This window comes from Rhipicephalus microplus, chromosome 6 (genome assembly GCF_043290135.1).
Source record: "Rhipicephalus microplus isolate Deutch F79 chromosome 6, USDA_Rmic, whole genome shotgun sequence".
NCBI lineage: Eukaryota > Metazoa > Arthropoda > Arachnida > Ixodida > Ixodidae > Rhipicephalus > Rhipicephalus microplus.
This window is the reverse complement of record NC_134705.1, coordinates 193,139,122-193,162,338: the sequence shown is the minus strand read 5'-3', so window position 1 is coordinate 193,162,338 and position 23,217 is coordinate 193,139,122. Positions and strand designations below refer to the sequence as shown.

Here is a 23,217-nt window from a genome sequence, read left to right as displayed (position 1 = left end):
TAACAAACCTGTGCACTTAGCGTTTGTATGACTACTAATTTATAACATAGTTATAATGAATTAATGATACTAATTTAGATTCTTGAGATGCATATGACCTCCGTGACAGAGGTTTACACAATTTACAATATCATTGCCGTTGGGAATGCCTCTTCCCAAGTGCGATGATGATGATACCTGTAACACGCAGGGTGTTTGGCCAAGAAATAATTATTTGAATTTGTGACGCATTTTAAGTACTGAATAGCTATGACCAAGAGAAATACAGCGCACGTAAAGAGAAAAGAATGCAATAGTTTTTTAACAATTCAGATCAGACAGTAGTCGTTATTTATTGAAATTGAAGATAAACGAAGGAGTTCATAATCGTTATCTTGAACATTTACTACGGCCACTTGGGGTTCTTTAACGTGCAAGCAATTCTGAGCATACGGGCCGACAACAATTCCACCTCCACCGGAAATGCAGCCGCCGCAGCCGGGATTCGATACCGCGACCTGCGGGTTAGCAGCTGAGTACCTTAGCCACTAGACCACCGCGGCGGGGCTAAGGGCAAACCTCATAAGGAAGGCTGCCCGTTCCATGTTATCGTGTCTTGAAGTGGTATAGCAGGAAAATCTGTTGCGTGTTTTTGATGCTCTTCTGATATGCTGTTTGCAAGATGCCCATTAATTTTAAATGACAATGCCGTTGGCAGACTCACAGCCTTGTATTTAAATATTAGGAGTTTTTTTTGTATTTCGGTTCACGAGGTGTCCGAGTGTGTGAAAACTGCAGATGATAATGTAGCGATGTTCCAAAATGAAACATGTCTTGCAAGTGAGAAGTTCTTACAGTTCCTTATGCTTCATCTTCTTTCAACATCTTCCAAGTGGCCAAAATTTCCGGAGGCCTCCGCTTCGGCAACTCTCATAATCATAGGGTGATTTTGGCACGTTTAACCCCACAAATCAATCATCCAACTTCAATGTACGCTTCTTGGGACAACTTAAACTTCATTCAGTGTAGTGGCGTGCGAATTGGTTCTTGAACTGGGCTTTGTTTGAGTGATGTATTTTCATGCCATAAAGGCCAGTTGGTTCATTTTTGCTAGGAGAGATTGTAGGCGTAGAACACATTCTCTGCTCGGTTGACGATTAGCAGGTTTTAGTTTGCTCTGACGAATGTCTTAGCCTATTGTTATAGCATTTAAAGGCCCCATTAGCAGGCTGGTAAGGCATTGAATCTTACGTTCAGTGTTCTTGTAAGCAGGCATGTTGGTTTTACGTGTGAAGAGGTGAGAAACCCTTCCTTGTGATTCATTTTCTACAATTCAAAGCTGATAAAGGAAAACATAATCGAATTCTGCCTTAGTAATGCCCTTTTGAAGTCCTGCCCACTCTCAATTCGCAGAAACCATGGTGACCTAGTTGAACGTTTGTCTGACGCGGTTTATCTGCTGTAACACGTATTATGCTGAAGAAATTCAAGACGGATGACCGCCAGAGAATTGACTATGGGGCGCATTAAAGAAAGAAATCTGTTGTGTTGCCTTACTTCTACTATGTTGGTCTCGATCTCAAGAAAGTTGGAAAGCGCATATGTTTTGATATCGCCGTATCTGCTCAATTAAAGCTGTCAAGCGTTGGCGCTAGGGCAAATGCACGTGTGTGCAAGTCACGTGGGTGCAATGAGAAGTGCACCGAGCCGTTTGTGTCTTGTATAGAGAGAGTATATTCTATTCTATTCCGCCCACATGTGGCAAAGTGTATGTTGGTCAAATAGGCAGGTGCGGGAACAATCACTTCCACGTACGGGTATAATGTAGAAAAATAGTTTGTCAGGACTCCCCGCCGGTCATTGTGGACTTTGCGGTTGCAAGCCTCTGTTAAACAGCGCGCATTCGCCGCCTTAAAAATTCTGATCAGCTCACAAGCAAAATTAACAAAATTCCGCATATATGCTGTTGAGATGCAGTAAGGCGCTTTTCAATCTGGGTGTCCGAGAAGGAAATGTTTTTTTTAACGTCATCCACCTGACTGATTTGGTGGGACGACTAGCTTATATTCCCTCCCCCCTCCTTTTTTTTTCTTGGCGCGGTGTCGTGTTTTCATTATATGCGATCATGTACTCAGTTCTTAGCGAGAGCTGCGTTATGTCCCACTCCTGTCTTGATATGTCGCATTCCATTTGGTTTATGTGCAACTGTCCTGAATTATGCACTTCCAACTATAGCTCATCAGTCTGTCCTTTCGGACCTTGCCCCACCGCGCTGTTCTAGTGGCTAAGGTACTCTGCTGCTGACCCGAAGGTCGCGGGATCAAATCCCGGCTGCGGTGGCTGCATTTCCAATGGAGGAGGAAATGTTGTAGGCCCGTGTGCTCAGATTAGGGCGCACGTTGAAGAGCCCAAGGTGGTCGAAATTTCCGGAGCTCTCTACTACGGCGTCTCTCATAATCATATGGTGATTTTGGGACGTTAAACTCCACATATCAATCAATATCAATCCTTTCGGACCTCGTCTATGGCTGTCACAATAAATGCAGTCAAAAGTAGCTTAGCCCAAAGCATATGCGGTAGAAGCGACCATCCGCTACAAGCCGATGCACTGTGCGATAAGAAGCAAATATGGCGGACGCTCGAGCTTCACCTCGAAGAGCTGAGCATGATAAAGTAATTGGGCCTCATTCAAATCTAATAGTCGTTCGACAGCTTCGTTTGTTTTGTTGGCGGACACCCAAACCATGCAGCAGGCAAGGGAATGTTTAAACTATCAAACTAAACCTACTGCCAAGTAGTGTTTGTAGTAGTAGAAGTCGTAATTTTATTTTGTTTTTAGAGATGCAAGACAAAAAAAAACAAATAAAAAACTGGAGCAAAAGCTGTATTATACGCCTGGCAAAGGCCACTGCACCTGTAGGTCGTCACAGATAGACATTTTTTTATATTTTTTGCAGGTACAACAAGCAACAAAACTAATATGTCATGTACCACATGCGCGATAACAAAATAAATACAGTAACAAAAAGCAAACAACACATAATAAACTTCACATAATACCTCTACGCAAGTCTTACACATAAAAAAGGAAAAATACCGGAACAAAACTGGATGGATTGTATACCACAATGAAACGACAAACTTTCCGAACACTAGTGTATTCCCGCTGCTACATTTAATTCTTTGTTACTGTGTGTTTTTGCCAACCGCTTTGTATTTTCCCTTGTTTTCCTTTACGTTTTGCCGTTTTTTTTAACAAAATCGTTGTAATGTATTACCGCTACTACATTTAATTCTTTGTTACTGTGTGTTTTTGCCAATCGCTTTGTATTTTCCCTTCTTTTCCTTTACGTTTTGCCGTTTGCTGTATTATTTTGTATTGCCACTCCCCTCTGTAATGCCTTCGGGCCCTGAGGGTACCATAAATAAATAAATAAATAAATAGTGAATATGCGATGACCCAATTCTACCTACTCTTTTTACAAAATACAGATTAGCGAAGATAAGTTCTTTCTTTTTTATCGAAATTTGTTTACCTTTTCTTGAATGCCCTAAAACTGACGTCTAACTGCCAGTATTTCATTGACTATTCGCGTTGATTGTTAACGCAGCGTTTGTTTTCCGTAATTTGTCCTCGCTCTCGTAACCAACATTGGGTCACGGTCCAAATTAACCTACTTTACACATTTCTCTTATTACCTGACATTTTATCCTACTACACAACACACAATCGTAACATAAGTAAAGTAGAGACTATTTAACTGTATGGAGAGAACGTGGGTGGTGGGGCTGAAGTCTGCAGCAACTTTCAAGGTCACCTTGAATATTTGTTTTGTGGACGGACTAAGAAATTTGGAAGACAGCAGATGAGACGAGAAAGGGTTGCGATATTTTTATGAAAACAGCTTTGACTAACAGTTCGGAAAAAGAACAACGCGATACATGAGGAGGTATATATAGCTGTCAGTGTAAGTGATGTGGCCACCAAGGGCGATAAGTGAATACTTTGATAGGCAAGGAAGATTTATCGGATAGCAGCGATGGAAAGTAAACTCGCTCTGAGTAACTAGCAAAATAGTAAAGATGCAAACAGCAAGGACGCACCTTACGATAATTCAAGAAGTGAAGAAAAATTAACAACCACCTATGCTGGGGACATAGTGAATTAACATGGCATCAATTTTAGTGAAAAAAAAAATGTTTAGTTCAGGGATCTCTTCATCAATGTCCCTCATGGAGATGTTGCGTCAATCGTCTGAATTTATTCTCTGTTCAATGACAATTGACAAGTGGAAATTTTCCAACGGTCGATACCAAAATCGTAATAACGCCATACTACCCTACGCTCCCCGGAAACTTCTGAAAGTACCCTACAAAATGAGCAATTACCGTATGGTTGGCAACACTGCTGCAAAGACTGCTTCGAAGTTTCCACTGCGCCATGATCGATTATTCATCTTCTAATTGTCAAAGTACGCATTAATCATCCGTAAAGCTACATACGCAGCACGCAGCTGCACTCTTCATTCATGCTGTTGCTACTAATCATGATCATTAATTATACCGGAGCGCTATGTAATGAGTGGGCTTTGACACCACCAAGTCGTCGTGCAATCCACATGTTTGGTCTGGTGACGCGGCTCTATAACCACGCAATATTATGCGTGTTAACCTCGTAGTACAAAATATTCGTGTAGGAATTTTTTAGAGACGATAGTCTTTCTTGGCGACTTTCGATGCAAAAATTTTGGTCCGTCCGTCTGTCCATTTGTCTGTTTGTCTACCCTTAACGGCACCTGGTACTTTAAACGGCACCAGCGGATATCCCGAACGGCCGACCACATCCACAGCGCCCACCAATGTTGCTCAAGGTTGAGCGTTCATACTTGTGCGATTGTCAAATAAAAAGCAATTATCACGCCCATCTGAGGCACCACAACAACACGTATAATTCAGTATGTGCGTCTTCACTAGAAAAGGCATACATAAGTGATTCTACGGATCATAGCGTTTATCACGTGGCGCTGACCATGCAACGCTTCCACGAAAAGGGAAGTGTTTCCAACGCTTTTCTAAGATGACACGGTGGTGGCACCTACCCATCGCTTGGCGTTCTACACTTTATCAGCTCTGAGACGGGTGCGCTCGCCCGTCTCGGAACCGCGCGTTTCGTTGTCCAAGACAACTGCCAGATAGCGCTCTTGTCTCACGTGTGACGTGACTTGGTGCGCTCGTTCACCTTTGCTGCACGCTCAAGGCACTCTGACGCAGCGCCTCCAGAATACCATTCACCGATGTTCTTGCGCAAATTATCAAATAAACGTTTCGTTCAATCTTTCCAGACGCAAGACTATCATTTTTCGACGACATTTGCAGATTAACACGCAGATACGGGGCCAATTTTATTCTCTGAACAGTTTTATTTACTGTACCTCAGTTGAAGAATTTCTTCATGCCACTAAGAAGTCCTGGGTTCAATTTTAAAGGCAATTGAATTTTAGTATTTATTATTGACCTTTATATGAAATTTTTGCTCACTACAAACGACTCCGGTGTCAACAGCGTAATTCCTGTGAACCGAGCTCTTTAAAGCTGCCGCGTTGTTATGGAAACGGGAATGCACATCTGAGCACTGCATGGTGCTTTCCTTGGGTCTTGTCACTGTTATTTGCGGTCACGCCAAATTTCGCAATAACTGCAACTGTGCGCACCGCATTCATCGAGAGCCGTCGGACGGTGAGCATTGCGATTCCTTTGACCTACAATCTCGTGCGGTCAAGGGGGAGACGGAGAGTCGGGAAAGCCGCATGTCTGAACAAAGTCTACGGGTGCATGCGCTTCGATTTATAGAGTGTAAGGCGTGTTTACTTTTGTGTGAGTGCGCTTCACACAAAAATTATTTCAAATGTTACGACACATGGCGCAAGCCACACCTGATCGCAAAACTTCCCGACTGCTTTAGAGTGATCAGAAAAAATTGCGTGCACGACACGGGTAGAAAAGCTCATTCTGAACCTAACCCGAGCACAAGTGACAACTCTGGAATGTCGAGTAATGTGTCAACTACATTGCATTTTGCTGATGATCGGAATATCGGTGGTGGAGGACTGTGCTTCTCAATGTAGTTGGGTAGTCTCTTTTTTTAAGGTCACAATTTCACAGAAATAAAAACTGTTGTCTATAATGACTGAAACTTTGCGTTTTAGTCCATTGGTTTAGCGTTCTCAAGCAGCTCTTCGCACTATGCTTCAAAGATACGCTTTCTCGTCTTGAAGAGAGGGCAATTAAACGCTCTCGCATACACTCAACGCGTGGCAATACGCTCTCAAACTCGCATGCGCTGACTCTAAAACAGTGCCCGCGACCCGCGACTCTTTCAATTGTCGAGGTATTTGGTGTAGACGAATATAAAAATTTGGAGAAGAATATTCATATTATTTTAATGGCACAGGTATGTATACGCATTGTCACGCCAATACCTTTATACAGGCTCGGCTCTAAGAACAATTATGCTCTCGCAAATGCAACGCCATCAGGCGAAGACCACACAATAGTGCTAACGTGTGGCTGCAAAAAACAACGTAGCTCACGCCAACATGTCTGCCACTTATAAACGCAAGAATTGAAATACAAGAAGGAACATAAGTAGTGGAACCAAAAAATGAATGTGTCTAATTCAAAAAGAAATACTGCTGCGTCACATGTGCCTACTAAACATTAGTAGGCACATGTGACGTACCTAGAGTGACTTTCCCTCTTGCAAAAGTTAGTAGTATTTACCAACCTCGGGAGAGTAATTACTTGTAAAATTGGTTACCGCATGTGTACCTAGCCGCTGGTAATTCAAAGGGCCAACTCTGCTAGAAGGACAGTGACTATCATCTCTGAATACCACAAAGCACCAACCCAGATGTAACAGCCGAAAGCTTGCACAGTAGCATTTTTTCTTTACAATAAATATATTTGCCTCTTTCGTAACATAACCCTGGTAACTGGACAGCACAGTGATATCTTCAGACGGTGAAGTATACATATAGAAATCAATGAACCGTAACTGATAACACACACACACACACACACACACACACACACACACACACACACACACACACACACACACACACACACACACACAGTGAATGTAAAGAATCCTTCCTTCGCTGCATACAATTGCAACCTTGAATTGTTTATCAGTCTGCTTTGTTGTGCACATATTGCAAGGATGAGCAATGATGAACTTTACACATAATTATTATTTTCGACTCAGACTCTTACACCTTAACAATTGTGTATACATGCGCCATGGTGATAAAGATTTCGTGATTTTATTATAGTCAAGAAACTTGCATCTTGCCTCAACGTTTCCATAAGACTGTCCCACTTACAGCACAATGAATTGTTACGCGTACCTGCCTACACATAACACTACTACGGTCAGTAGAGGTATTAACGTGTTCAAAGCTGTAATGCTCACAAGTTATAACTTACGTTGATTAGGACTCGTTGAGTAGTAATGACAAAGATTACTATGTATTACCCAGTAAAACGTTCGCACGCTGTGAAAAGCTTATAAGAGGATAGAAAATATCGCAGTTACTGGCTTTTAATATAGTTTACAGAGCCTGCATCTTTGGCGTTGGCTTCACTGCTAGCATGGTAAAATTTCAGTCAATGCTGGCTTCTTGTTCCGCCACCTGATTACAACTCATAGCCAATCAGGCTTATAATCATAGTACCACGAAAGAAAAAAAAATAAAATCCAGGCATCTCCACGGCGTAAATGATGACGAGTGGGTGAAGCCGATGAGCCGATGATGTCTACGTTCGTGGGCCGATGGTGTCTACCGACTAGCGACTGATGGTGTCACCGACTAGCTTAAAGCATAGAGTTTCTTAATATGCACTAGGGGGAACTCTGGCGCTAGTGTCTACGGGAGCTGCAACACACGGCGCTACAGCGAGCATGGGATTGATGAGTAGTACACGTGTACATTCGTCTAATTTTCCTACTTCTGGCCTGCTTCTGGCTCCGTGTGTGTGGCTTGAAGCTGTTTTTTCATGAAAAGATAAATTAGCAAATGTTCAATATTTGCGCGTCACAACCTTATTCTTTTAGGCTTACCATTTCGAATCAAGTCACTAAGTTCAAAAGGGTTCGTTCTTTCTTTCAAAACCAAACCGTAACCAGCAATAAACTGGGCTAGACAGACGTGAGCGGCGGTTACTGCTTCGCCTGTGTACCGGCAGCGCACATTGGTTCTTTATTCTACGGTCAGCGTTTGGCTTGCGCACACCTGTACTCATAGGGTTGCTGCCCATCACCTGCGTGGCGCAGATACGGTGACGAAGAAACACTGCAGTATATAATTTGCTCCTGCCCTGCTTTGGCCGCTGAACGATGCGTGATGGTGGGCCGCTATCTCCTGCTTGGTCTCCGCGCGACAATGGTGGAGGACTTCTTCTTTCCCGGGTGGTCGAAGACATGGACCTTGCGGGCGTTCCTCGAGTTCACGGTTCCTGCAGAGTTTGCCGCCCTATAGCCCAACACACACCTTCGCGCTTTCACCAGCACTGACATCTTCGTTCTGCAGGAGTGCCGCTTTTGGCATTGGGAAAGCGTAACTTACTGACTATATACGTTCTCTCGTCGTAACGCTGGGTCATCTGCAATTTCATGCTATGGGTTTTCATCATTGCAAGCCCCCCTTTCTGTGCCTGTTCAAACATCGGTCTCGTTTAAAATAACTAAAGAAGACTTGTTTTACTGTTTATTTGTCAGCGCACATTTCTGCAGCACTAGCGTTATCTACACAACTGTAAATGTTCTTAGAAACTCAGCAGTCTTACCTGGTACAGCATTGTGTGCTGACATTGCGTTGCTGCCGTTAGGATACATATTATATTTTAGCTCCATATAATCGAACAATTAGTATTTAAACTTAAGAAATGTCCCACACCTACTAGTAGAAATTCCGTTAGCATGTTTAGTTATTTCTTTGGACTCGTACGAAACACAGCAAACAGCTATGTCCGTTGAATGAATGTATCGGCGTTCGTTTCTCCGTCCTAAAGCACATTATACGCATTCGAGCTCGCTTTATCGGTTTGTATTAGTCAAAGAATTGCTAAACAAGAGATAGTTCAAGCATTGTTGGTTTTTGTTAATATGGTTGGTTTCTCTTCCTCGTCGCCTATGTTTAGTATTGTAGCATTGGGTAACCTGTTTTGGCAGGTGGTTATAAACGCCTGGGGCCGCTAAGAAGAGCGATACTATATGTTTTTAGGCTGTAGTCTTCTCTCTGTAAAATTTTGGAACAATGAAGCCGACGGCGCGACACCCAAAACTTCGATTAGTCATCCACCACGTGCGGGGAACGAGCTAGCTCGTGCTAAACAATGGAGGACTATGTGTTCCATTTAAAACTATTGTTTGACATAAAAAACATTAGAAAACTCTAGAAAGTCAGGCGCATTGTGTATATAAAAAATACACTTGTACAATAGAGCTTTTCGCGAAATTTCCTTACCGGTTCCACTTAACGCAAGCTGCGTAGTGGGCCATAAAGGCCATCGGGTTTATAAAGAAGTCCGACAACATTACTCGTTCTTGCCACGGCGACCACAGTGGACGTCGCTCCTGGCAAGTTACAAGAACAATGACATTCCTCAGGGTGGCCGTGTTTGCCCTCGTTCTACACGTGGCGTTAGGTCGAGCCGGTGAGTACGCTAACAGCTGGAGATTTTAACTAGTAAAAATAATAACTCGGCGTTTTACGCTGCACAACAACGATATGATATAAAGGACGCTGTCGTGGAGCACTGCGGAAGTTTCGACCACCTGGGCTACATTGGCGTTCACCCAAGTATAAGTACATGATCCTATAGCCTCTGCTCTAAGTGGAGCCACCGTGGCCAGTATTCGATGACTTTTAGGTCAGCAGTGACACTACACCCCCTGCACTTCCGGAATGGTTCGATTTTCAAAATTCTGACGTAGTGTGAGTATCTCGTGATCAAGGCAAAAATGAAGAAAGCTTCGATTTCCTCGTTTCCCGCTCCGACCTCTCCCTAAAACCTATGGCAGGCGAAACTACAATATAATGGCATGATTTATCGGAAATTAAATGTGCCACTTGGTGAAAAATTCCTAATAGTGCGAAAATGTTACTTTCGGGAAATACACAGTCAAATTCACAAATGAAAATTTATCGTAAATAAGTTTACTTCATTTTGAGGGCTTTTGTGGAACCAATTTACTAGATGTAAAAAAATATTTAGTGCGCCATATTGCCAGAACGTGGTTGAGTGTACGTTTATTTTATATACAAAATATTCACTTCCGCTTGGTTATCTATACTTGCGTGGTCATACCACCCATTTCGTAGAAAAAACTTAGGATATGCGAACATTGCACATTTATTTGACAGCATAACCCGTACAAACATTGCCGTTTCATCCTGGAACAGTTCTTTTGCTTACTTTCTGTGTGTCTGTTGCCTTAGCCGGCTATAGTTCCTGTTACATTGTGACAACACATCAGTAGAGTGTGGCATATGGCAACTAGCGTGCACATAAAGAGTAACCTTCAGCCATATAACGAATAAACAGTCTTCGCCTCACCACGCGATAGGTTTTTCGTTTTACCTTGTTTGTAGGTAATTTCATTATAAGAAGATATATTTTTTCAATAGGTGACAATAGACTTTACCCTTTTTTTTCATCTTATTTGCGAATTGCCCCGTCACCTGTCCGCAAACACAGCAGAGGAAAACGTATGACAGCGTTGTCCTGTATTTTAAATGCTTTGTACAAAAGAAATACATCGCATAAGCCGCACAGCAAGCTGTTGGAGAAGAAACAAAGCGAGCTTTATGTTTTAACTTTCACCTGTTCATAGCACTTGAATATAAATAGAGAACAAAGGAACGAAAACACGATAGCACATGTGGCACGCTGGTTCACCAAGAAATAAAGGACGTCATGCATGTACCTGCTTAGGAAGATGGCGCACCATGGCGGCTTCTTTTTGAAGTCAAAAGTATTAATAAATATAGGTTAAAATTCTCAAAAAAAGACAGCAGTACTGACCAGTTAGCTCGGTATACATCGTACAACGCTGTCGCCAGCTTTAGAGGTCGTGGTGATTGCTCAGCGAATAGATAGCGCTCATATGGGGCAACTATTATTTTTAAATGCCCAATACCTCAAAAATAAAGATATGACTAGTGATTTAGCAGTTATTTGCATTTTAATGGGTACCTAAGGTCACAGATTCATACACGCCAAAGTTATTCAATGGCTTTACGTGCTGCTCACACACTATAGTATTCCCAATTAATGCCTCATTATATTGAACAGTTTACATAAGCATCATCCTAGGTTTCCAATATACAGTCACGTCAGTCACATATAAGCCACATGCTAAAAGAGATAACAATACTTTGGCTCCAACGCTATGTAAAGGCATAGCCTTCTATCTTTTTCTTGCCTGCCTGATGAGCCCTGACGCCCGTAATTTATGATGGTGCCACCTACGTAGGTTTAAGGGTCTTTGTACTTGGCATTTGAGATCAGCGATTTCGGCGTTTGCTAATTTCAGAGGCTATGCCTTGAATTGAATAGGTTGCCTGCTGAATAAGTGCGAAACGCCCATCATCTATGGTGGCGTCACTTGCGTAGGGTTGTTTTATATAAATATAATTACGTTTACGTATTTTTAAAACTTTTTACGTTATTTGTGTTGGATATAAGCTTCAAAAACGCAGAAACTTATTTGAAGACAGCCCTACTTAAGTGGCGCCACCACCGCAGTTCCAACGACGGCCGCTTCCCAAGTGACCGCCGATAATCTGGCAGGCAAAGTAAATCTAGGAGGCTGTGGTAAAGGCCACAGAGTAGCCGACGAACAGATTATGTAGAAGCAAGAAGTACGAGATGTTGAACAAGAGCTTGCGCGTGTATTTCCGTAGGAGCTACGTACGTCTATTTTTATATTTATTGGCAGCGTTGGCCGAGTAACCTAGGAGAAAACGTCCTTGCAATTATCAAGTTGTCATTCCCTTGCTTCTTACACGCGAACATCTGTCCAGTTCTGAGATATTACCTGTATAATTAAAATGCTGATTGATGATTATGAAGACTTGCAGAGATGCCTTGTGGCAGTTTCTGAGTGGTGCACGAATTGGGGTATGCAGCTAAACGTGGAAAAAAATCGTACTTTCGCGTGCAACAAGAAAAAAAAATGACACAGTGAATTTCATTATCAACTTCAAAACATAACAGTAACCGAAGTCGCGAAATACAAGTACCTAGGTGTCACACTTACCAATAAACTAACATGGACAACTCATACCTAGGATATCTGCTCAACCACCTTAAATAAACTGTGGTTTGTAAAGAGAAAACCTAAATATGCGCTGGTAAGATATAAAATATTAGCTTATAATGCAGTCGTATTATCTGAATTAGAATATTTTGCTGAAGTTTGGGATACGCTTACTGAGGCTGACATTCTGAAACTTGAGCGAGTTTAAAGAAAAGCTGTGAGATTTCTATACGTGAAATATTCTAGGCATTATTCTCCGTCATCATTGATACCAAAACCGAATACAGACACTAAAAAAGCGCAGGAAATTTGACCTTCTCGTACTAGTACACAACGCCCTTGCTGCAAAAAATAATGTTGCATTGCCCTCTTCGGTTGCATTACCCCACAAATCATCAAGACACGCCCACGAACGTTGACTTGTGCGAATTTTGAGGAGAACAAATGCCCACAAGAATGCTTTTTTTCCAGAACAGTGAGCGACTGGAATTTCCTACCTATTGAAGTTCATGAGTCGAAATATTTCATGGCTGCTTTCAAACACCATTGTTTCTCGTGAATGTTTTCCGGAAGTCTAGCGGTAATTGCTGCTTCTTTTTGATACATTATGTCCGTTTCGTGCTGCATTGTGTTCGCATGAATATATTTTCTTTCGTTTTGTTTTCTCTCTTGTTGTAATGCCACTCTTGCTTATGCCGAAGTATTCGCCGGCAGTATATCTAAATAAATTAAAAAGTGTTTTCAAAAACACTGTAGTGCATGTGTGAAGAACTGTATTAATTTGCATGTGTGTATTCTTTTTGATAGGTTATGGATGTGCCGGTTGCGCCAGGGCATCGAGTGAGTCTGCCTCTTCTTTAATCTCAGAAAAGACAGTGCTGTGTTAAAATTGCCAACAGAATAGCGTTAATGAGCTCGTTTCGTAGAATATTAGGGTGTCGGCGCTATTGACGTCTACATCATTCGTTGTGAGCGAAAAAAAAATCGACGTTGTCTTTGACGGAACGATTGTAGTAGTAAAGTGCTACGCCCATGCCTCGCAGTTTGTTCGCAAAAGAACCCTATTTGAAAATTAAGTAGTAGCAACGGTTTCATTGTGCATATATTATAGCGTGGCAGAAAGTGCAAAATATCGACAGGCGTCGAAAAAGACTAGTTGCGTGGCCATGTTCCCACCCCGAATCGGGCGTCGCCTACAGTAGCGGCTGCTAGAGTGTCCCTCGTAGACACCCTGGTGGCTTAAACTCCCCAGGACTATTTAATAAAGTTTTTGACTGACTGACTGACGAGTGGCTGGTTTAAAGGCCTGTACCTTAGACAAAGCGCTCAGGCATAATTGATTGTCCTCATCGCAGCAGCATCAACCAAGTGAGCAGATGCCTTGCGGTGGCGTCACGGGTACTTCGCGAATTCACAAAAGGAAGAATCTTGGTTAAGTAGGCAATTTTGAAAGGGCCTGCGTTATGCGCACGGACATTGCTTTCCTTGCTGGATGTGTCTGGGATGTGTCTGGAGTGTGTCTAGGATGTGTCTGGGATGTGACTGGGATGTGTCTGGGATGTTTTTGGGATGTCCAGCGAGATGTTAACTCAGGCTAGCTGTGAAAAAGGCGAGACGGGCGGGGCCCGATTAAGCTATGGCGTTTTACTTTTGAATACGACGCTCAAGAATCCTCAAAATGTTTTTCCCGAATAATGTGCAGGAGCTATCAAAATGATTCGGAACGCTCAATATGAGGCCGCCCACGGAAAGAACGTGCATACCAGTGAAACACAAACGTGGTGTGCCAATTCGTGGTCTCTCTATGAAATATGTCTCGTTTCTTAATTTTGCATCTAAAATTACGCTGCTTTGTGACAAAGAGGCTTGCCTTAGGCGCTCGTCAGCGTTGTCAAGGATGAGCTTTGTGGCTGAGGCCTATCGGTAGATAGTTACACAAAACAGGAGAAGCTGCTGAGTGACCTGTATTGTGTAAGTAGGACTTCTGGTGCAAAAAAAAAATCGCTCTAATAAATGAGGTAGTGCAACGTGCTGAACGCACCAAATACAATTGCAAACAACACCATCCATGGCTCCATACAAGTAAATGTGTATAGGCACTGCTCTTGTTTTACTGCTGAAAATTCAGCACGTCTAATCTGAATGAGGATCTTGATGAAATTCAAGCGATCATTGAACGGCAAGAAAATGCAGATTTCCCCCACACACAGTTGAGCAATATCGTACTCATGCCAGCCATGAGCAGGGTAAGAAAGTGACGATATCTTGTACGCAGCAAGGGCTTTCAGAACCTACGCAGCATCATTCTACATATTTTATTGTGATAAATCTGAAAAACATATTAGTACAAAACATGAATAAATGCCAGACCAATCTCGGAAAAAGCAGGCTACAAATTATTATTCTGATGGCCACAGGGGCTCCCTTAGGTGCAGGCAGTAAATTAACGGTCGCAACGAGATTAGCTTGAAAGCCACTGCATATTGTAAAAGCAAAAAAAGCACCCAGTATAAATTTTCAACAAATATTTGCATGAGAAATATTGATGTAGTTCTTATGCCCCAAGAGTTTTCTGTAGTTGCTGCAAATTTCAGGGCATGCAAGTGACTGTTTCTGTCGGCACCACAGAAGGGAATAGCATCGTAAGTGTTTTACTACAAAGAGCGAGAGTACCAAAGCAAAATATGCAGTCCAAACAAGCACCACATTCTCACATTGAGATTTGCTTGAAATGTTTACAAACGTTGGCAAGATTCATTTGGTCTATAACGATCAACACAGCTCCATAAGACTGGTCGCATGGAAAAGTGCGCCCCCATCGAAAGAGGCAATCTTTAATGATCGCACTTCTAAGTACAAAGAATTTATAGCACCTCATTAGCATAATACACAGCACAACTGATGTGGGCGAGTGTAATGTAGATAATTTAGTTCCTGATTCTTATTACGCTATGTTTTCAAAATGATGTAATGCGCCAGTGTAATGCAGATAAGTTAGTTTCTGATGCTTATTACGCTATGTTTTCAAAACAATGTAGTGCGCCCAATGCGTTGCATTATTTCTCATATGTATATGCTCTCTGCCAGGGGGATGTTCCGGTTGCTCCAGTGTTGTGACGGGTGAGTATGCCTCCTCTTCAACTTTATAAAAGCCAGCTGTCATGCAGAAATTGGTAGAAGTTGCGTGTGCTTGCGGGTTTTGTTGGCCTACCACACGGTTCTGTTAGGAAGTGGCATTCTACAGTCTTTTCTTTGAAATACAGAAAGTAGATAGTTAGAGAATGCATGAGAAGCAACTGAGTGTCCTGTATCGTCTAAGTAGGACGTCTGATGCAGAAAATAATTTCTTTATTAAAATGAGATAGCGTGGTAATGTGTAAGAAGGTCTTACTACTGATGCAGAAAATAATTGCTCCATTAATATGAGACAGCGCAACGTGCTCAATAGGTTAAATACTGTGGCAAAAACACTGTCAATAACCCCCAACAAGTCATCAAACACTGTGGCAAAGAACACTGTCAATGGCCCCGCACAAGTCGACAAACACTGTGGCAAAGAACACTGTCAATGGCCCCCAGAACCACGTCGTCTTTCTGGATGTCTGTCTTGCTTCTTCAGTGTGATGTAGTCTTGCAACAATATCTATAACTGTGAAAAATTCTGAACATATATTCCGAATGATGATTTTTATAGGCAGCAAGCAATCATTGAATGGCATGAGAATGCTGATTTTCCACACACAGTTGAGCGAAATCGCCCTCATTCCAGCCATGAGCAGAGTAAGAAAGTGGCCATAGTTTGTACGCAGTACGGGCTCCAAAAACTACGCATTATTGTTCCACAGATTTTATTGTCAAAAAAGCCCAAGAACACATACATTCAAAAGTCTAAAGAACTAACAAAGACTGATATAGGAAGAATCAGGGTGACAACTCATTCACGTGAGGGGCACAATGACTTCCTAAGGTGCAGACAGTAAATTAGCGGCCATATTGAGATTAGCTTGACGAGGCCACTGCACAATGTAAAAGCAACAGACCCAGGTAAAAAGTTTCGCAGAATTTTCATGAGGATGACTATATTGGCCGTTTTGCACCAAGAGTTTCCTTAGGTTAAAGCCTATTCATGGCGTGTCATTGACAGTTTCTGTCCCGGCAACAGAATTGCTAATGCTGTCGCGGGTGTATTACAACAGAGAGGTGGAGTACCCCAAGAAAATGTGTTGTCACAACAACCGCCAAATTGTCGTGTAGAGATGTGCTTGAATTAGCACAAAAACTTTGATACAGCACTACAAGAGAACGCCGCACAACGAAAGAGTAATAAAGCCTCGCCAGAAACGTTAGGGTGTACAAGCGTGCACGCCATCCTATAGCACAAGAGATCAAAATTTCCTGTCGTATTCTGTTGCGCATTGGACCTGGAAGTATGATGTTGAGTAGGATCGCGAACTTGAATACACCTTCGAATTCATCTGACTAACCAAAAGACAGTGGTTGAATGCGGTGCAGAAAGCTTAAAACCAGTTTTGCGACGTAGAACCTCCGATATTGTATTGTAAAAGTCACAACTGCTTGATAACGTTAGAGCGTTATTAAGCTCGTTTCGCAGAAATGCCTGCCACTTTCGCCATCGACCTTGTCGTCGTTCGTTGGGAGCGAAAAATCACTGTCTTGTCCTTGACCGATCGATCTAGAAGTATGCAAATAAAATAAATTGGAAAATTTCCCGGGTCCAAGTGACGATCGAACCCGAGTGAGCAGTTTACTGTTCTAGGCAGATTAGGTTTCGGCGGCAGAGGGGTGTGAATAGAGGTTGGACAACTTTTCATGTACTGTACGTTCGTGTGTGCATTTGTATATGTGTCTGTATATACGCACATGCGTAATTGAGACATTCTTGGGAGTTGTACCCTCCGCTCCAATGAGCCAGAGAAGCAGTTTATGTGGCAGTGCGCTTTTACACCTAATACGTTTGCTTTGTTCAAGATGGTAAATTAGAGATCACCTGTACTGGCTTTTAGACATTGATTGATGGACATGTGGGGTTCAACGTCCCAAAACCACCACATGATTATGAGAGACGCCGTAGTGGAGGGCTCCGCAAATTTCGACCACCTGGAGTTCTTTAACGTGCGCCCAATGCTGAGCATACGGGCCTACAACATTTCCGCCTCCATCGGAAATGCAGCCGCCACAGCCGGGATTTGATCCCGCGGCCTGCGGGTCAGCTGCCGAGTACCTTAGCCACTAGACCACCAAAGCGCGGCTGGCTTTTATAGATTCAAGATTTGCGGAGAGTTTTAATTATTCTGTGGCCCATCTCATTGGATCAGTGGCAATAGAGTGCTCGGCTGTCGACACGAAGGTCGTTGGTTCGATCCGGCCTGCGGCGGTTGCATTTCCCTGCAGGTGAAACAGTAGAGGCCCGTGTACTGTGTAATGTCAGTGCACGTTAAAGAACACCATATGATTCAAATTCTCTGTGCTCTCCTCTATGGCGTCTTTTGTAATCATTTAGTGGTTTTCAGACGTGAAAGTCTACTTAATAATAATATTTATATTTGTTAATTTGTGCAGTGCTGTATTCAGTATTGTTTTATTTTTTTAATTTATGTAGTTTCAACTGAATGCTGAGTTTACTGCTGGCTCTTATATAATCTCGTTAATCACCCTCCCAAGCACATCAGCACGTCTAGAACGTTTGATGCCCCCGTCGCCAACCTCCAATTTTCATCAGCAGGCGAACAGGGATACACTTTGATTTTCTCGATATGTTTCTCTCTTAAATGTCTACTTTGTTTTGCTGTATACTTAGTAAAGTTTCCCGGATCGGTACTGAAAAAATTTTGGGTTTTTCTTCTCGGTATCGTAGGAAGAGGCTCTTCCCGCGGATTGAGTGATGGCTTTGGTAGTGGCTACGGAATCAGCGGCAGCGGCGGCGGCGGCGGCAGCGGCGGAGGCCTATTGAGCGGTGGTGGCGGTGAGCGTATTTTCTAGTTATGCCACTAGAATCATTCAACAGCGCAGCTGTTTTTGCCAACAATTCATCCGCAAATTCAAAAGGGTCATCGTCGTCAACGGGCATGCACTGTTCTTGTCCACTGCTTAATCTCCTGCTTCACGCCTAAAACACGTGCGTCAAATTTTTTGGTATGGGATACAATAACTCTGGTGGCCGAACGAAAGAGCACATCAAGAGAACAAAGTTGCGAGAAAGAAAGAGATAGAAAGAATTTCTTTGCAGAGTGAGATGAGTGAGTGAGTGAGTGAGTGAGTGAAAGAACTTTATTTGGTTCACAATAGAAAAAAAAACTTGTTGAGGCAGGACTTGAAACTGCGTATACCGCCGACATAATAGTTGAAATCAAGAAGAAATGGACATGGACTGGGCACGTAGCACGTAACCAAGATAACCGCTGGTCTTTAACTGTAACTTACTGGATGCCCAGTAAGGACAAGCGGGTGAAAGACAGACAGAGTGTTAGCTGGACAGATGGAATTAGTAAGATGCGGGTGTAAAGGGGCAGCGAACACAGGATCGAGTTTACTGGTGCAACATGGGAGAGGCCTTTGTCCTACAGTGGGCGTAGTCAAGCTGATGATGATGATGATGACGACGACACCCGATCCAAAGGCGAGTATCGTACTCACATGGCTTTTAGGTAATATAGCCGAGCATAACATTACCCTGTGTAGTATAATATACAGAAGTGGCATCAAATGAAAGTGAGAGTGAGGAGGAGGAAAATAAAGACAGAAAGTAGTAAAGCATTGCGTAGAATCAAAGAGGAGAGGAATGTACACAAAGGAAAAAAGAGGAATTACATTGATGAAGGCATGTTTATCAGCCGGAAAGGTAGGAAATACGTCGTGCACAACCGAAGTGCGTCCTATACATTATTTGTAATGTATACGTTATCAAGCGCAGTAGGTTCAACTTGTGTAGTCGTCGAGATAGTCGCAATCACTGACGCAACTGCTAAGACCACTTCATGCCACAGGTTCTGGTGCCGCTCTCCTTGGCGCTGGCTTGACGGGCGCTGGCATCGGAGCTGGCTTGGGTGCTGCCTTGGCCGCTGGCTCTCGCGGTGGTCATAATGGTGGCTCTGGCAGTGGACTAGGCAGCGCAATAGGCAGTGGACTTGGCACCGGACTTGGCACCGGACTTGGCACTGGACTTGGTACCGGACTTGGCACCGGACTTGGCACCGGACTTGGCACCGGACTTGGTGGCGCACTTGGTGGCACACTTGGCGGTCGACTTGGCAGTGGACTTGGCGGTGCTTTGGGAGGGCACTCAGGTAGTGAATCAGGTCATTGTTTTCGTTTTGACTATGTTGGAAACTGCGAAGGTATTTCAGCCACTTCGTGGAGTAGTTGAAGTGATTGTAAGTAATGTCACACGTTCTGTAAAAATCTGTCATTTCAAACATTCTGAACACAGAGAGAAAGCAAGAAGAGGAAAGGCAGGGAGGTTATCCAAACGAGCGTCCGGTTTTCTACCCTGAACTGGTGATCAGAAAATAAGGATTGAAAAAAGAAAGGGGAGAAAAGTAGAGCATCTGCACGTACAAAGAAGTGCGGTCAGTTTTGGTTTGGTCCTTTTAAGGACAGGACTGCACGACTCTTAACATAGCTGACTATGAAATGCCATGCCCTGACTTGATGGGAAAACTGTCATAAGGATGGCTTATAGGCTAGTTGTGAGTAGCAAACAAGGATTGATTATTTCGATGTTAGACCACCCCGATTCACGCTTAGTTGCCCACATCAGGACTTCAAAAAAAAACTTTAGATCAATTCATCCATCGGTTCATCGCTGCCCACGGTTGAACGTGTGGCAAATTACAAATACGTTCATGGTTTTCCGGCTGGCGAAAAAAACACAGAAAAATGCTACTCAGTGAATATCGTTATAATTAGTTTGTTCATATAATAATAACTTTTGCGCCAGAAAAAAAAAACAAATCAAATCCGAACATGTGTTTCACCTTTCAGCCTTTACGAATACACATTCACTTCACGCCAAATAGTTTGAACGAAATTGTGAAAAATGTAGCTCAAGGTGCGCTCAATATTTATAACGTAGGATCATTTGTGCTAAATGAACATCGTGGCAGAAAAAAAAGTAATGGGAAAGATAATAATTTTCTTATTATAATATTGTTTCAGATGGAGAGTTACCTGAATTGCACGAGTTTTTCAGTGAACCAGAAAAGTTGAATCGAAGCGTTTGTTTATTTGTTTGTTTGTTTGTTTGATTGATTGATTGATTGATTGATTGATTGATTCCTCAGACACGATCTTATTTATGACGAACAGGCAACCATGCCAAGAAATTTATAGGGGACGGTATCTCCACGGTGTCAACTATATTGTACTAATTCTAATATTAGTGTAAATAAATTACGCTTGCCACCTGCAAACACTGTGCGACAATTTTAGTCGCACAGTGTTGGTGTCGCTTGACGCTAGTTGTTCGGCGGATACCTCAAAGTGGTCGACCCCATTAACCTCATGATGTCTCACGGAAAAGGACAATTTTCGCGGCACGCACAGAAGACGCATTTTCGGTGCATACGCTATAGAGATGGCACCCGAAAAACAAGACTGTTCTTGAAGGAACACTATTCAGCCAACCTGTTACAATTGAAACTCGATCAAACACAGTCGTGAGCGCACTCAAATAATTTCGTGAAATCGGGTAAGTCAGTTTAAAAAGGAAGTTGTCGGCTCTTCGAAATCTGAAATCGTTGCGTAGTGCACGAACTACCCGATCATTCTTCTTGCCAACAATATACTCCCGTGCATGTGAAAAGCCTGTGAGGTTAGGCTGATAGCGGCATTGACATGGAGGGTCCCCCGTAGCACGGACCTAGGGGGCACCATATCTCGACAATGCAAAGCAGAAAGATAGTTACGAGAAGCACTTAGGGTAGAAGGCTATGTGGAGGCGCAAGGAACAAATGAAGTGCTGGTACGAGTAGGACGAGTCAGAAATTTAGAAAGACGGTAATGCCATGACATCATAAAGCTAAACACCGTTGCCCGTAGCATCGCCCGGCGCACAAAAGCACTACCAGCTGCACATTCCCTTGTTCCATTCGTGGGCATGGAGCGCAGCTTGAAGCCTTCGAAAGGCTTATGCTAAGCCCGTTGGAGTGGCGCATAAACGCTTCAATGCAGAATAGTTGGAAAGCATGTGCGAAAAAACATCCATATCCACAAAAATGGAAGGAAATCAGAGCTTTTTTGCTCATTGCCGGAAAGTATTCTATTAAATCAGGTTTTGGCGATAAGATAATTCATTTGGATTGATGATAGCATTAAGAGCTATGCGTATTTTCTGGTCAATCGAGATTCATTCATGGAATGAGGAACTTCGTAAAATCCGGTTTTGTTAGATCGAGTTTCTACTGCACTTGCAACATGGTTTTCATTACATACGAGATCCTGTCATCACTACCAAAGCGCTGATTGTACGATCACTTATACTGTAGTTCATTTATTTCGCCATTTCTACTATTGACTAGATCTCGTCGCCGATTTTCCTCCTTGGGAGGGGGTGGGGGGGGGAAGGATGTTGCCATCTGGGATGAGTGAAGTCAAGTACTGTGCCATGACATGAACGAGCGCCGACAGCGAGCCCTTCGGTAGTTTCAGTGGTTGGTGCAGAGAGACACATGCCAGCAGAAATCGAAACTCCTTTCCACGTTCATGGTTCAAGCTATAGGAATTCTTCCCGTCCCGTTCCTGAATCGCTGTGTGGTACATACGTGAACATCAATGCAGGTTACACTTTTACCAGAGTGCACATATCACGGCACTACTCTCCTTAAGACACGATGTTTCAAATCGGGGTATATTGAGTAACAGTGCTAGGTGATTTTTTATGCCATTTTTGCGTGGCCTTCTAGAACATTTGCGTTCACCAACTATCACAAGGGTTGAGTGATATTTAGTGTTAGTCATTGAGGTGAAACTTCGACACTAGGCGTGAACGTGATGGCGTTCAGGTTAAAGCAGTTCTATAGCTTCTCAATAAGAATACACATTGCGCAAGCACTGATTTATCAAAGTAGAATAAACATTCAACTATACTCCCAGTGAGGACATGATTAACTTTTTGTAGCACCTATTCCTATGACAGAAAGATTAGTGTAAGACATGTTTAGAGTAATGGATTGTCTGTAGCTCTCCTCCCATCTGTAATATCCATTTCATCCTGAGGATAGAATGCTGTTTTTTTTTAATTTCAGGTGTATCAGGTAGCGGTGGTCTGACTGGATTGGAGGGTGGCCATAGTGGAGTCACAAATACTTGGACAAGTGGTACGGGTGATTGTCGCTCATACCTACTAAAAATCACTCCATCTACGACGAAAGGCAACCTTGTGAGGATGTGAAGCAGCGCTGGTGTTCACTTGTGTTTGCATTCGTTGTTTTCATTTCTTTGTTTCCATGTTTGTTTGTTTTCTGTTTGTAGTTATGTATATGCTGTGTACCGTTTCTGTTACCCTTCCTCTAGTTTGTGTGCATTACCGTGTGTGTGCCGCAAAGTGAGCATCCAGCGCTTCTATAGGAAAGTGCAACGAAGCGAGCGAGCGCAGCATTACATAGGATCTCAGAGCTATGCCGGAGATATAAACGAGAAAGGACAAACGAATTTGAGGCAGAACTCTGCGATATCCTGCACTCCAACTCCTCCCACCTCCTCGTGGTCACGCGAGGAGAGGCAGGCAGTTGGCGCATGCGCAGTGGGGGAGTGGGCGGTCGCCGAGGGACAGACGCAGCCCCGAGTAAAAGCTTCTTCACGTGTAAAACACAGGCATTTACGGAAGCATTTATTTTTATAAAAAGGAACAAATTAGCTTGCGCACTAAATGTACGTTTCTATAACATTTTAACTGT

At 43.0% G+C, this 23,217-nt stretch overlaps 1 protein-coding gene across 3 annotated transcripts in view; it reads left to right on the top strand.

The window, feature by feature from the left end:
* Positions 1–9,557: 9,557 nt before the first annotated feature.
* The window catches only part of LOC119166799 (uncharacterized), a 57,198-nt gene continuing 43,538 nt past the window's right edge, over positions 9,558–23,217 (top strand). The window contains exons 1-6 of one of the 3 annotated variants that reach the window (XM_075867399.1): positions 9,558–9,696; positions 13,112–13,144; positions 15,392–15,424; positions 18,180–18,287; positions 19,309–19,608; positions 22,567–22,644. In XM_075867399.1, the coding sequence (XP_075723514.1) occupies positions 9,636–9,696; positions 13,112–13,144; positions 15,392–15,424; positions 18,180–18,287; positions 19,309–19,608; positions 22,567–22,644 (613 nt within the window). In that variant the 5' untranslated portion in view covers positions 9,558–9,635. The remainder of the gene's footprint in view (positions 9,697–13,111; positions 13,145–15,391; positions 15,425–18,179; positions 18,288–19,308; positions 19,609–22,566; positions 22,645–23,217) is intronic. The other 2 variants (XM_075867400.1, XM_075867401.1) reach the window with 2 other exon arrangements.